At 30.1% G+C, this 16,227-nt stretch overlaps 1 protein-coding gene across 1 annotated transcript in view; it reads right to left on the bottom strand.

The window, feature by feature from the left end:
- Positions 1 to 3,847: 3,847 nt before the first annotated feature.
- Positions 3,848 to 16,227, bottom strand: part of LOC129980897 (nose resistant to fluoxetine protein 6-like) — a 45,923-nt gene continuing 33,543 nt past the window's right edge. The window contains exons 11-15 of the mRNA XM_056091358.1: positions 14,756 to 14,902; positions 13,783 to 13,909; positions 12,192 to 12,366; positions 6,810 to 6,952; positions 3,848 to 4,414 (exon numbers count right to left, since the gene is read on the bottom strand). Coding sequence (XP_055947333.1) covers positions 4,295 to 4,414; positions 6,810 to 6,952; positions 12,192 to 12,366; positions 13,783 to 13,909; positions 14,756 to 14,902 — 712 coding nt within the window. The 3' untranslated portion in view covers positions 3,848 to 4,294. The remainder of the gene's footprint in view (positions 4,415 to 6,809; positions 6,953 to 12,191; positions 12,367 to 13,782; positions 13,910 to 14,755; positions 14,903 to 16,227) is intronic.

Genomic DNA, 16,227 nt, shown 5'->3' with positions numbered 1-16,227 from the left:
ATTCTGTTTATTTTCTTAATGTTTTATGCATTTAAAATTAGACCTTGTTAATTAATCCATGTTTCAGATTCATTCTGAAGTACTTTTGAATTAAAATAACACAGAATAAAGGAAATTAAAAATGTATAATCTGCATAGCGTTACCCCAACTGGTGTAGAAAAATTCACGCATTTGCGTTAACGTAACTGGCGAAGAAAATTCACGCATGCGCATTATGTTCTGACTGTTGGCATGACAACCAACGAATGATTTAAATTATTTTTAGGTTAGTTGCATGCTTTTGTAAGTAAATTGTATTTATGTTAGTTATATATTTTTTGTATATGCTTGTATTTATAGTACATCGTTTTTTAAGTACTTTTTTTAAACCTGTGTTCGACCGATTATTTTAAACGATTCGTTTTATTTTCTTAGTGTTTGATGCATTTAAAATGAAACATTGTTAATGAATCGATCTGTTCATGATGAATTTCAGAAAATTTTGTTGACAAAGTCTTGAGATATTACATAAATTAAAAAAGATATTCTTTAGTGCCCATAAAGTTTAAACGCTCAGTGACTCTGTTATCAGTAATCATATTATAAAAAAGTGCTTTGTTTCAGTAAAAAATATTATGATATTATTTGCAGATTAATTCTTTCCACTTTAATTTAAAGCATAAATTCTACGGGAGCTAACAGAAAATTAGAGAGATAATATTACGTTATGACTGAAAGCATTTATAATATTATGAGTGAATTATATGACTATCAAAATTAGAAGTTTTTAAATATTTTGTTGAAGAATCTATTAAAGTAGCGTAAAATGTTTAATTATTAAAATTTAAACGAACATTAAGATTGGCGAATCGGCTGGTCGCCAGAGGCGGCTAGTCACAAATTAATTTCCTCCTTTTATTTCTCTGTAGTTTGGTGGTTTGCGCTTGAAAAAAATATTAATGAAAATATTTCATAGCTGTAAGCATTCCTTAATATAAATTATAGATAATGATATTGTGGAATGACTTACTTTTAAGTGGCTTAATTTTTAGATTAGATGAGATTTCGTTTTTGTCTATAACTCGTTTCTTAATAGATTGCTTTTCAGTTTTTAAAATTATTTTTTGATTTTTTCAAGATTTTTTTTAATTATTTAAGTACTTTGTGATTATATCCGATCAAATTCTGAAAAAAAAGTGTTATTGAGATTACAAAACAAAATATGTATTATTAGGTTTCATAACAATCATCAAATGCATATGTTTGACAGGGATGTATTTGATCCATTGAAAACGTATTACAATCAGGCACTGAACTACTAAATATAAACACGAAACAAATCTGTTACCATATATGATGTGACTTAATTGGACTACTAAATCTGATTTCAAATAATATTATGAAAGGTTTCAATGTTATAAGTTATAAGCTGTGTTCCCTTTAATAAGAAATTTTGTCTTCATCTGTACTGATAGACCGATGGTTCATCCATATCTTAAGCATGATTCAACTGTTGTTAAGTTCGTCATCATGAATTCTGCCTAGGTTGAATTTGGTAAGGTTTCTTTTTATCCGATTTGTGCGATATCAAAACTAAAGGTTCTTAAATAACAGAATGAAGCTTTGAATGAAGGATGTGTGCAAGTTTGAGGTTCAAACTCGCAACGTTAGGGTTCATAGTCGAGTAACATAGCCACTAGACAAAAGTGTACACTCATATCCGGAAGTTCTTATCTGACTTATGAAGTTACCACCACAATACTCCCCCACCAGTGAGTCGGTGGAGTTTGTCGCGCGAGTAAGGCGAGCGACGAACGTGATTATCGCGCCAGGCGTTATGGCGAGCGACGAACGTTGTTATCGGGCCAAGCGTCATGGCGGGCGACATCGAGCGTGTTTGAGGGGTTGTTGCTGGGAGATGGAGCCACGACAGCTGAACGAAGGATGCGGTTGTTTAGAACCAGGGTCACCAATGTGCAAGTTTGAGGTTCGAACTCGCAACGTTAGGGTTCATAGTCGAGTAACATAGCCACTAGACAAAAGTGTACCACCACAGATGGAAAAGAAAGGATGCTTATGTAAATCAGCAGTAAAGTTGAAATATATCTTGTGAAAAAACTAGACTAGGAAGTATGATAGATTAAAGAAGAGTGAAGTTTGATAATTTCGCTGGCAGAGAGAAGCATGGAAGGTGGTATAAATCTTGGTGCATATAAATCTTGATTTCTTTTTGAGTTTTTTTTATTGGAGATTTAACAGCAGTTGATTTCTTTGTTGGTCAGATCTGTGCGAAGCTGCGTTGGTGAATGAAAAGAGTAAGCGGACTGTAAAAATGCGTTTATTTTGATGCGTGCTTAGCGAGACAGTTTGAGAACTGTTTTGAGATATTACATGGTTGCCAGGTTGGCGTAGTTACAAAGTGCGCCAAGGGACGATGCTCCCCCGCCAGAGGCGACCAAGATCTTCGTTTCTCATGAGCAATCTCACTTTTGTGAATTGTCTGAGGATCAACTATTAGCATCTTTCGATAAAGTTGAAATTGATTTTTGATCCATACGCCCAAGCGGGTCAGAAATATGTAAGAAACGGTCTTAATATTAAATTATAAATAAACACATTTTTTTCACGGATTTGCACACTTTGAAGAATTTCGAGTGATTAGAGGGAATTGTGTATGCAAGTTATATCAATACATGCTGAGTAAAAATTAAATGATGTTTCAAAGTTAATATTCTAACCCTGAATTCACCTAAATTTTTTGCTTCCTGGGACCATTGAATTTCTTTGTAATGTATTTTAATTTTGAGCGTGGGAGTTTTCTTCCTCTCTGTAAATAAAACAATTTCTATTTTTGTTGAGTTAACAGCGATTTCCACTTGCCATTTCGATTCATGAGGACTTCTGTTTAAAGCGAAAGTAATGACTCTAGTGTTCTTATTTTTAGAAAATAACGTGTATTGCCCTTATTTTATTAAATAAGAGCTCTTACTTAAAAGACCTATTCTTACTTGAGTTTATTTTTCTTTTCTCTATTCTTGATTGTTTAGTTGTGTCTTTATAAAACCATTTCAACATAGTTCCTAAGCTCAATCTTTAGAGAGTTATGCTGATTTTTATTTTTACATAATTCACATTTTAATGCTAATTTTGCATCTTTTCACAACTGTTTTCACTAAATTTCACTGGTAAAGTCTTCTGAAGAAAAATCTCATAGATTAAAATACTAAGCATATTTTTAGTTCAAATAATTTTAATGTTTCCCTAGGCGGAAAAAAAAATCGAAAATTTTATTTTATTTATCAGTTGTACTTCAGTATTTAAAAATTGGATAGATATACAATTTATTTCTGCATTCAGCAACTAGGTAATGTATATCTTAAGTGATTTGCAAGATTTCGTACATTCGATAAATCTTTAAAATAACAGGTTTTTTTACTTTACAAAACTTTTTAGCTCTCCAAAAGACATATTTCTTTATTTATTTTACCTTCATTTAGTAAACATGTTATTAACATTGGTCTATGTCTTCTTTTGTTTGTCTTTTGCTAAAAAGATTAAAAATTAACTTTTTATGATGTCTATACTTTTAATAGTATGGGTGGCAATCAGCATCTTCAATGAAACAATACGAAGGTAAACTTAACAAATTTATTTCAAAATAATTTATACAAAAAATGAAATAAAAAGCATTGACAGATACAATATGACGTAGCAAATACAAAGAATAAATAAACTATGTTTTACAAAACAATATCCGATAAAATTACAATAAATTAAATCTTTTTTTAAATTTCTATTTTTTTATTTGTTTTACACAAAATTAAAATAATTTTTATAAAATTTTAAATCATTATAAATACGCTATACATACGTTTTCGCGTATATATATATATAAAGTAAAAAACATTAACAATTCGTTAAAGTAAGAAACATTATTTTATAAAATTGTAAAATATGATAAAATAACTAGATATGTATGTAATAATTCATAAATCATAACAAATTATTTTTTTTGAAATAATTAAGAATTTTATGAAATTATAGAATAATATACTTTAATGTTAACATATTTAAAACTTCAGTTGACGAAAGTTGTTATGATTATTTGAGAAGGAAAGGGGGCTGTTTGAAAATGATTGCATCGATTGTTTTAATGGAAATATTTTTAATTATTATAATTTACTAGCTAATTATGAATAATTGCAATAATAATTAATGAATGGCTTAGAGTGGAAAGAAAATAATATAGTATGAGAAAATATTTCCTATTAATTATTTTTTAAATTGGAATTAAGCGCTAAAATGAATTATTTTTCAAGATGAAAACTTGTTTCTGAGAAGTCTTTCCAGTCTTATCACCGGAGATTCGAACAACAAAGATGTCACCAGAGCAACAAAGTAGGAAATAAAAAGAGTACCAAAAAATAGCATCATCTAAAAGAAGAAAGAATATTAAAATGTTGAAGATATTTTGATGATTATAAACAAGATAAAAAATGTATTATATATAATTTATTTTCAGGAATGCAAAGATTTATCTCATTCGAATTTTAACATAGCAATGTATGTATAGTCTATGAAAAAGAAATATCGGACAATTGTTATTGTTCGTAATTTATAAAAGTTAAATCCAATGTAAAAAATTCAATCAGTTTCGAAGAGTGTGCTTTTCAAAAATATGTAAATTGCTTTTGTTTAAGAGGCCATCTACATATTTATTTTGCATGGCCTTCAAATTTTCCAACTGCAACCCCTGAATTTTAGTCTTTTAACTTCTTGTGAATAAAGAGAAATTCACCGTGTATAAAAGTTTGCACAAATCGGACCAAAACAACCGGAGATTTGAGAGAAAAAAAAGATTATGGGGTTGTTTTCAATATACACAAACGTAGCAAATAGGTCTCTCTATTAGCACTTTCGTTCACCTAATTTTGCTTCATTTTAATATTAATACTGTTACTTTGTTCTAAAAAAATTGATAATTCTTTTTTAGTTTAGCTGTTGAGCAAAACTAATTAAAAAGGCGAAAATCTTTTTTTTCTATTTGTTTACTTAATTAGAAATAAATAATAGATAAATATAATTTCTAGGATATATTGTTTAAAATAATCAAAAGTTTGCTATAAGTTTAGCAATTAATATTATTAAAACGAGTTTAAATTAAAAACTTTTGGAGTAGCTGAAAAATGAAAAATATTTAACCCATGACATACTGTACCGATGCCATTGGCTGTTAAATGAGTTAAATATTTTTAAGACTTGCAGATATTTGATACAAATATTGCACATTGTTCCAAAAATTCTAATTCCAAATGCTTAAAAAAAAAAAAAATGCAAATAAAACAATAACAAAAAATTTATTCATTTTGATAAAAAAAATAAAGAATATATAATAAATAATCAATCATAAAGTTTGTAAAAATTTTGACAAAAGTTTCTTTAAAAAAAACTGTTAAAAGTAATTATCTTAAAATATTTACTAAATGAGCTGGAGAATCTCTTCTTAATTTTCTCATGCATTTCCTCAGTGTTTCTCGTTTTGTGTTTAGTTGCGTAGTTTAGTGATGAGATGTATTTGGAACTTTTTCTTTTTGATTAATTGCGTCAAAAATTAAATATTATTTTGTAAAAATCCGATACAAAATGCAACCATACAGTTTGTGTTCTTGAATCATCGCATTCATAGAATCATGAATAGACAGTGTGCATCCTTTGAATTGATTCGCACCAAAATTTAATGCAGAATTGCAGTTATTCTAAGGATGTTATTTATTGGCGAGGTTTGCACAATTATAATGTAACTTTAGCGGTATTGAATGCGCTAGGATAGAACCTGGGACCTTGTGGTTAACCGTCCAGTAACTAAACCAGGATACAAATGCGTACGCTCGTGTAGCATAGTTGTTAACTGGCTTATATGCTATCCACCACAGTACTCTGCCTCCAGTGAGTCGGAGGTAAGACGAACGATATGACTGTTAATTGGTGATGCATTGACTAGCTGTTGTCTAAATGGGCCTGTACCCAGTTGATTAGCGAGTGTGTGGTTGCTGCGTCAAGTGAGTCTGACGACTTTGGTTTGCTGTGGGTAGATGGTGCCACAACAGTTGTTACGAAGATTGAAGGTTCATCGTCCGAAGTCACCAATGTAGGGAATTGTGATGCGCGCGGATAGAACTTGGGACCTTGTGGTTAGCAGTCCTGTAACTAAACCAGGATACAAAACGCTCGGGTAGCGTAGTTGTTAACTGGATTATATGCTATTCACCACATAACGATAGTTTGTAAAACTCTTTCGTTTATTGCTCTTTTTTTTCTTCAGAAAGATAAATAGAAAAAATCCCCAAAATTTAATTTTTGTTCCGGGGATGATCCCAATCTTGAGAATGAGTCAAAAATCTTTGGATCTTTTTTCTTTTACAATTACAATATTTTTTTCTTTTTTTACATTCCGTGTGTAAAATAAAAGTAATGCTAGTCGTAAATCTTATAGTTTTAAACGAGCAATTTCGGTACATGCAGGGTGGTTATAACTAAATAATATGTTAAACTAAGTGTATTCATGATTTTTTTTTATTTATATGACCAGTAAGAAAGTAAGATTGAAAAAATATTCATATGGAATCGCTATGGGATTCGTATCTAAATATTTTCCCCGAAAAAAAACACGATTTTACAAACAACTATCGAGATAAACTTGGTTTTTCCAAATACTGTATAATTAATTCTAAATAATAAATTTAAAACTTTAAAAATGGCAATATTAACATAAAAAAAGCAGAGGAAATGACGAATTGCGAATTGGCATAAAATAAAATAACGTACTTACAATATTAAAATGATTAAATTCAACCAACTTCCTAAGTGAAAAAAAATATACAGTTTGAACAACAGGGTGCAAAAGGTAAGCGCAGTAAGTGAGCCGGCTTAGAGGAATCAAAGGTTTCCAAGAAAGAATACTGTTAACAACATCTAAAAAGAATTGTATCAATAAAATCATTAATGTGCAGTACAGAAAAGTGCAGTGATTTAAATACCTGAAAACTAATGTACAAGTACTTATATATTTTTATACTAAATACTCATGTAATTAAATGTAAGCTTAATATTGGAACAAACGATTTATTAATGAATAATGAAAATAAATTAAACAAAGAATTCTGTGTGATAAAATTTTTGGATATTAACTTCGAAAAACTAAAATTGCCTAAAATTGTGCAAAACAATAATTTATTTTTTCCTTTAAGGGATAAAGCAACTATTTCAATAGCGTTTAGTTATACATCAACTTTAAGGAAACAAATTTGTAATTATAATTATTATAGCAAAAATTTAGATAAAATAAATAAAACAGATTGTAACAAAGAAAGCTATAAAGATTTTATAGATGTGGATAAAGGTCATATAATTACAGGAAATTTAAAAATTATTGAATCCAGCTCTTTAAGAGAGTTAATGGAAAGAGGAACTAAATTTAGATTAAGAGAAAAAATAAACAATAATAAAATCTTAATTTGTATTGGAAAAGATTTGGATATTTTTATTGCTAAATTATTTAGAAAATACCGTTGGCCTACGGAAGGTTTCGGTGAATGGAAAGTGAGAATTTTAGAGGAAATTAAAACAAAAATGAATACATTATTATAGCAAGAACAGATCGAAAAAACGAGAAATTTATTTTAGCAAAACATTAAAAAAAAATTAAAGGAAAAATTTGTTATTACAGTAATAGATAAATTAACAAATAATTTCTGTTTAATTTGTAAATATTATTATAAAGAGCTATTAATTAATGAATATAACTCTGAAACAACTAATATTTTAAAGAACACGCGGAAAAAGGAATTGGATAAAAGAATGCTAACTTTCGCGAAAAAAAAAAAGACTTGCTCTCTCAACTATCCTTATTTGTTCCCAACAGTTAAATTTCATAAAAAAAAAACCCATTAAAATTCAGATTCGTGACTTGTAGCACTGGCAGTTATAATTACTATAAGGGAAAACATTTCTTTAAATTCTTAAACATTATCCTGGACATAATCAAAGATGAAGATAACTTTATAATTAATAGTAATAAAGAAGTTTTGGATTTTCTTAAGGATAACAACATTAATAAATTTAATACTTATGATTTCGAAAATTTATACACCAATCTGCCTCATGAAAAATTAATAAATGATTGTATTTTTTATATATTACGCATATTTAAATGAAGGTGTTATTACTAAAAATAATTGGTTGAATTATGTAATTTTAATATTACCGAAAATTACATTTTTAATGGAATTAATTTTTATAAACAAGTAAAGGGCATTCCAATGGGAACAGCTTTCTGAAGTGTTTTAGCCAATATTTTCCTATAATTACTAAGAGAAAAAAATAATTAAATATAATTTAAAAAACGGTTGCAGGTATATTGATGACTTATTTTTGATAAACTTTGATAATACCAATATTGTGAGTAATTGCTATCCAAAAGATTTAATTCTAACAGAAACAAATAAAAATCAACTTGAAGCTACCTTTCTGGATTTAAAAATCGAAATTGCTAATGATAAAACAATAGTTGGTATATACGATAAAAGGGATGATTTCAACTTTAAAATAACAAAACAATGTAACTACCATTCCAATCTAAACTCTAAAATTTTCAAAAATTAAATTTTCTCACAATTCCACAAGATTAATAGAGTGTGTAATAACAAAATTTCCTATATTGAAGCAACAAATAATCTCATTAAAAATTTAACTAATAATTAATTTCTCAGAAACTACTGCAATATTGATATTTTAATTTAAAAAAAAGAGGTGATTCGGTATTAATCCTTTACCTAAAATAAACCTCCAATTATTTATTACCTTGAATGGCGTAAGCAGAAACAGAAGAAGACGCAGGAAACAAATAGAAACAAGATGGGACATTTTTTTTTTTTTTTTTTTTTTTTACTGGTGCTGGTATGTTTTTTTTTTTTTTTTTTTTTTAAATAATTGGTTCTGAGAGTTTTTATATAGTTTATTATATGTTATTGTATTTTCTGCTTTATTGGTGGTCGTATTCTTTTATAATTTATTGTTTTGTTTCATTTATGTATAAAATGGTGTATCTCTTAGGCCTAAATTTCAGAGGATTTTCGGGTCATGAGGGGCCAATACTGTTGGACTAAAGTCAGATTCCTCACAGAAAAAATCCCTTATTTTGAATCCCTGCCTGAGGGTGACCCTTGGGAAAGTCTTCAGGTCGGATTCTTATTTTATTTGGTTGAATTTTGATTCTATTTTTTCCTGTTAACTTGGTTTTTATTACTAATTAGTATATAATAAATACTATATATACAAATTAATTTTACGTGTGTATTCGCAGCAGTCAATGTCTAACGTCTAAAAACTCAGAAAGAGACTAAATACTCAGAGATTAAAAACTCAACTAACTCAAACAGGAATTTTTATATGCCTGCGAATGTTTAATAATTAATTGTGGGATCCTAAACTTCTTAGCCGATTACTCTGACCTGCCCGAAGGCACACGAAAATATCTGAATGACCGGACGCCGCGATGGCATAGACGGAAACTATAATTGACACCAAGAGGACACCTTCATAGGCCACGGTACTACCCTCCAGAAGGAGTCACACCCCACAAAAAGACTCACAATAATGTAGGTTCTTACCCTACACCATTTCTGTACCCATCAGGACTGCTAGAACCCACTACTATAGAGCATCTCATCCCCATCATCCTAGGGTGTCCTTCCCGGGGGTTGCTCGTGATATAAGCCTTATCCCGAAGATAAATCATAGGATTGTTAATCAAATAGGCTCCTTATTTTTTATCTGAATGATCAATGAAGGAATAAACACATGTGCAAATTTTATAAGCAACTAACGTGGCTGCAATCATCAGAATCTTCTGTATTGAGTATATCATATGTTGATCTGAATTGATTAGCAATTGATTGAAAAATAAATTTAAAGGTGGTTGCAATTGTCAGAATCTTCAGTATTCGGTACGGTATGTGTTTTTACGGAATTATATAAATAACTGATGAGACTGCAATTATTAACATGTTTAGTATTCAGTACGTCGTATATTGCTACCGACGATTAGAGTTTGACTAAAAAGTAGATTTAAAGGTGGTGGCAACTATCAGAATCTTCAGTATTTGATATTGCATACGTTGCTACGGATTATTAGCATATAGTTTGATAAAATAGATTCAGTTCTGCTGTAAAAAATAGAAGCTTTAGTATTTAGTATGTCGTATGTCGCTACGACGATTAGCATTGAACTGAAAGTTGGATTCGTAACTATCAGAATCTCCAGTATTCAGTACGTCATATATTGCTTCTGACAATTAGAGTTTGACTGAAAAATCGATTCAAAAGCAAAAATACATTGATTTCTCTGTAGGATTACTGTAAAAAGAAGAAATCATTCTGTCGAATTCAAGAAAAGAAAGATGGAAAACTGGGATTCATTCCTGTTACAGAAGACGTCATAAGTAAATAAACTGCTGGGAAAAAATGTCTGATATTTTGCAAAGCTCATATTTATGCACTTCCCCTTAAAATGGCTCTATAATTATTCATAACATTTTCAACAACCGTTGAACGAGTTCCATACTACTCGATATGAGTTGCTACTAGAAATAAAATGCTTCCAAAATTAATAAAATATTTTTTGAATAATCGTTGAGATTTAACAATTGTCTTCGTTCAGCATTGGCTAGAAGTTAGAAACAAACACATAAATTGACGAGACAATGTTCATGACTAGAAAATGTGCTCCCTTAAGCGGGTTATTATCCTATTTCTGGTTTGATTGTCACAGATTAACTAGCAAAAATTGCAATGAAATTCTCGCACATTGACAGAGTAATAAAGAAATAAAAAAGAAATATCATTTGTACTACACGTAAGATATAAACATATAGTTACATTATAAACTTTGTTTTCATACAATGATGTTTATGAATACTTAAATCAAAACTCAATCCCTAAAATCACTCGAAACAAGTAGTGATCCGTTAACAAAAAATAAAATTAAAATAAAAATACTAACAAATACAAAATAAAAATAATACCGAACGAAAAATATTGAATATTAAGAATCAGTTGATTTCAACTTATCAATCTTATAAATAATTCCCAACTGCCTCATAGAACAAGAATCGATTGATGATGTCCGTTAACACGGAAAGGGAACGAAAAATATTGAATATTAAGAATCAGTAGATTTCGACTTATCAATCTTATAAATAATTTCCAACTGTCTCATAGAACAAGAATCGATTGATGATGTCGCGTTACCACTGAAAAGGAACAAAAAATATTGAATATTAAGAATCAGTAGATTTCAACTTATCAATCATAAATAATTCCCAACTGCCTCATAGAACAAGAATCGATTGATGATGTCGCGTTATCACGGAAAGGGAACGAAAAATATTGAATATTAAGAATCAGTAGCTTATAAGGGTAAAGATCTCAGAAAACCCGAAGGTAAAAGTCGGACTTCTAGCTCAAATGAATAAGACATTCACACATTCGTTTGTAAAACCCCTTTTTACATGGGGGGGGGGGACTCGAACTCCGGATGCCCAGATCACGCTGAAGGTGCGATACCCCTATGCCAGGACGTCGGTAAGAAACGATAATTTCCGGATATCTAAACGAACTTCTAAGAGAAATCCGAGTCTAATAGCTTTCTTACGGATTGAAATTTCTATCTTTTATCAAACTCTTGATCCAACTTAACAGAACAGTCATAAAAACTTTAGGATGTTTTCTGTAACCCAGCATGAAAGAAATGAAAATAAAATGTAAAAATGCGTGAAGTTTTCGGCCTTATAATTAATTATGACACACTCGCAGAAATAAAAAAAATCCCGTGTGAGTTAATTGAGTTTTCAGTCTTTGAGTCTTTAGTCTCTGTCTTAGTTTTTAGGTATCCAGATATTGACAGCTGCAAATACTAACATAAAATTAATTGAAATAATGCTGATATAAATTTCCTTTTTGAAAATAATCGAGATTGAATTTAAAAGGAAATTAAAAAATAAAAGAATAAAAAGTTTGAACTTTCAAACATTATATTAAATGTATACGTTAACACAAACGTATATTAAACTTTCAAACAAGTTCAATATATGTATATATATTGCTTAAAAACACTTAATAATAATTAATTTCATGACATAAATCAGACACCTACCTCCCTGTCCAATAACGCATACAAAAATAACCCACCCTACGCCTAAGGAGAAACCTATTCGGCTTAAGGCATTGTAAAATGCCGTTTCAACAAGTGACAGTTTTTGATGGTAAAGAACAAACTGACAAGTCAAGGCTACACCAGATGCAAGTGCCCATCCTGTCCATAATGTTATCTGAAAAAAAGAAAAGATTTTTTTTTTAAATATTCGAATATCTTGTCAAGAACATTGTAGCATGATAATATTTTAAGACTGAATTATTTTCTATCTGTTATATTTTCAAAATTTGTTTTAATTAAATAGCAAAGATAACATGCATCAAAAATGTATTTAATAATATTGCCACTTGTGTGAGTATCAATCTGATCATACAACAACAACTGTAAAATATCCTAAAAATGTTTTCAATTAATTTAATTAGAAAAATTATACTGTAACACTTATTTTCTGATATTAAAATAGTGTATAAAAAGTTTTATTTAAAAAAAAATACTCGATTATTTTTTTTGAAATAACATTATTGCATGATAATGTTTTAGGCCTAGTCGTCGATAGTTCACAAATTACGATGCTGATGGAATTTCCTTACTATTCGTATATACTTTGTCAGCAAGTTTCAATTGAGTTCGGAATATATTGCATTTGATGATTCTGAATTATTTTCCGTTTCATATCAACACTTTAATTTTAATTGAGATGACAGGCAATGAAAGTTAGGTAAACGCATAGCGCAATGGTAAGAAAAGAGAAAATATTAATAATGGACACATTGAGACAAATCTACGAATAAAATATTGTTACGAAATTTCCGGGTTCGTTTGGATAGTGGAAGTTATATGGTGTGGAGAACGCTCAATCAGCAGGCGGCAGTAGAAAAAAACAACGACGTTTATTTACACGAAGACACACAGGACAGCACAAAGACGACAACAACTATATGCAGCACAGAGAAGACAATTATCTTCAGCCGAGACGTGCACGCAACAAGAATCTACTGCAGACAGTAGCGCACAGCTTAGTTCAGAACTAGCTTGACTCCGTCGCTGCTCTGCTAATCTCTGGAAGACTCATTCTTCACCGTCGATACCGACTACTCTACTCTGGCAGCTGCAGACTGCCTCCTTTTATAGGTCTCTGGAGGCGGGGCTAGAAGCCTCTCAACCAATCAGGAACCTTCGAGGCGTATCTCAGTTCCTAATGGGCGGATCGAGAAAATTCTCGATGTTTCGGGTATAATCTATTTTGGCGCCAAAGTCGCCAAATTCGTCGCGAAGTCGCCAAATGGTCGCCAAGTTTGTCGCCAAGCTCTGGGACCTCCGACGCGACACCCGGACTCCGTCCAACACCGATGACTGTAAAACAGTCTTTCTGATGATGGTACCAACTATGCTGGGAAGCAGCATCACAGATTCGTAACAATATTTAAACAAAAGCTTTCGTATCAGTAAACCAGCGAATCAGCTGGCAGGCAAATGAACCTAGTTTTAAATGAACAAAACATGCTTACTACTGACAAAAGAAAGAATATCCTGTAAATGCTATTATAATGCAGTATTATTATTATTATATAAACATGTATGAATTACTTACTGTGTTCAGTTTAGGAGAGTTATTCTCTTTCCTTTTACATACGATATATGCTATAAGAAGTCCAACTAAATAAGCACATATTCTTGTATAAGGCTTGATATAAATTATAGTGGAAAAGTCCAACACTCTGCGAAAAGAACCGTTAAAATAAATTATAAAAAAAGGGAATATTACCATTTCATTGCTGATTATCTAAAAATACTAAATTACAGTTAATATTATTAAAATTTCTTTATTCCTTGAGGTAAAATTATTGGAAAAGGAAATAAGGATTGATTGAGAATTTAAAAATACACGAGAATTAAGTGTAAATACTTACATGAAAAGATAGATCAGCAAAACTTGAATGAGTATGTTATTACAGAATTTTATATTACTTTACTGTGAAATTTGAGATATTACAAGAAATTCTGAAAGCAATGAAGATGGTATGGTGTACCAAATATATCAATTATGAAAAGCTCAATATAGTTTCGGAAATTATACCATAGTCAGCATTCCTTACAAAATCTTCTTAATCTAACGTTAAAAAGAAATGAAATATCAAATTCAATATTTGTTTAAATTAAAGCAAGTTGACGCCAAATTCCTCGCCAAGTATAAAATATTAGCTTCTTCGTTGAAATTTTGATTTTTACACGCCGGTAGCAGCACTCTATTATAAAATAAATGATTCAGAAAACAAAACTTTTTTCCAATCAGTCAATCCAAAATAATAGTTTTAAAAGAACATTTAAACAAATATTTTTATATAATAGCAAAACTCAATTTTTCGACAATACATGTGGTTAAAAAAAGATACTATTTTGTCATGAGTTTTTATAAAATGATTTGATAATTATCCATACATTTCGTTAAATTCTTCTAATTCTAATTTTTTTAAATTATTGTCTTAAATTTAACGATACGAATTTGTATACATTAAAAATTACTTTTAAAAAAAGTGTAGGAATAGCATTAAAGAAACTATTACCTAGGATAATAGTTCTCAAGATCATCAGCATATTCCATCATGTTTCCCATTCCTGGAAGCAAGTTGTATACATAGGTGAGGGCAAAATTAGTTGTGAAGGATATGCCGAAGAACAATCCTAGAAATGAGTATCCAATTTTCGGCCATCTGTTCCAAAAGAAAATTATTAATGTAAGATTGTAATTCATTCAAATTAATTAATTAAATATTTTGATCCATTAAGTGCATATTTGTATATAAAAGGCACAGAAATCACTTTTATTGAATGGACCAATCAGATGTACCATATTCATTTCAGATTTGTTCCATTGAACGTTTTTAGAGCTGCATTGAATCAACATTTCACTTATCTAATTAATGGAACTGAAAAATAATAAGAAAGCTTCTGAAGACGGTTCATTGTATTAATAAAAAGTGCATTTAGTCATAACAAAAAAGATATGAAAGAAATCAGATAGACAGTAAAGTTCCCGCTCTCCCGTGTATAACCAGCTACTACTTCCAAAATGGCTGGTGTCACCTTTTCACCTACGCTTGAGCGGCCGTTTCTGTGAAATAATACGGATCAATGGTGATCATTTTGTAGAAATAATTCAACAACTAATCCAATTCTAGATTATTGTTGTTTTTTTACATAAATTTACATATTTCATACACGGTTTAAAATGATAAGCATGGAAATAAAATCGAGTTTCATTTGGCCATGTCGAAAGACGCGACCTGGACAAATCTCTTCTCGCTCTCTTCTCGTTCCTATCCTTTTTCCTCAGGTCAATGCGTTCAGGGGTGACCTGGGACTCCCGGGATACAAAATTTGGCCTTAATATTGCTTTGTAGGTGAGAGAACATGGCCGATCCTTACTTAGACTACAAACAGAAAGTTCAATGAACGCAAAAATAGATTAAATCTACGTCATATGAGTAATTGTAATGACTTGCTAATCTAAAGAAAAGTTGGAAAATTTCTTTAAAAACGATTACCTTATTAAGATTCAAAAAATTACCCTTTTAAAAATATTAATCTTATTTCCATAGAATTTTTTCCTCACTTTTAATAATACTTTTAATTCAGTTTGAAATACTATCCGTAACAATGTTTTTTAAATGCTATGATGGAGTTAAAATTCTTCCATCAAAACAAGCAATCGCTCATTTTTGCTAATCATTAAATCCCTAGTTGAATTTTTATTTCTGCTTTCATTTCGTAATATGCATATGTACATCATAATTTGCAGTAAACTGATTCAGCTGAATTCGTGGTTTTTAGTTGTATCAAATAACAAGGAAAATACATTCATGTTTTTTAATACATTCGATATTTATGTTGTAACAGCCTAAATAATCTGGGTTAAAAAATTCGTCTGCAATGGCGGCTAGTTGATTATAAAAATCATGACTTACAAAAGTACTTATATTACTTGTTTGACTGTATAGTTCTCAGCATTTCAGAGGCCATTACTGATATCGATGTA

Source organism: Argiope bruennichi, chromosome 8 (genome assembly GCF_947563725.1).
Source record: "Argiope bruennichi chromosome 8, qqArgBrue1.1, whole genome shotgun sequence".
NCBI classification, from domain to species: domain Eukaryota; kingdom Metazoa; phylum Arthropoda; class Arachnida; order Araneae; family Araneidae; genus Argiope; species Argiope bruennichi.
Note: the sequence above shows the minus strand (reverse complement) of the source record. Positions and strands in the feature narration are given on the sequence as shown.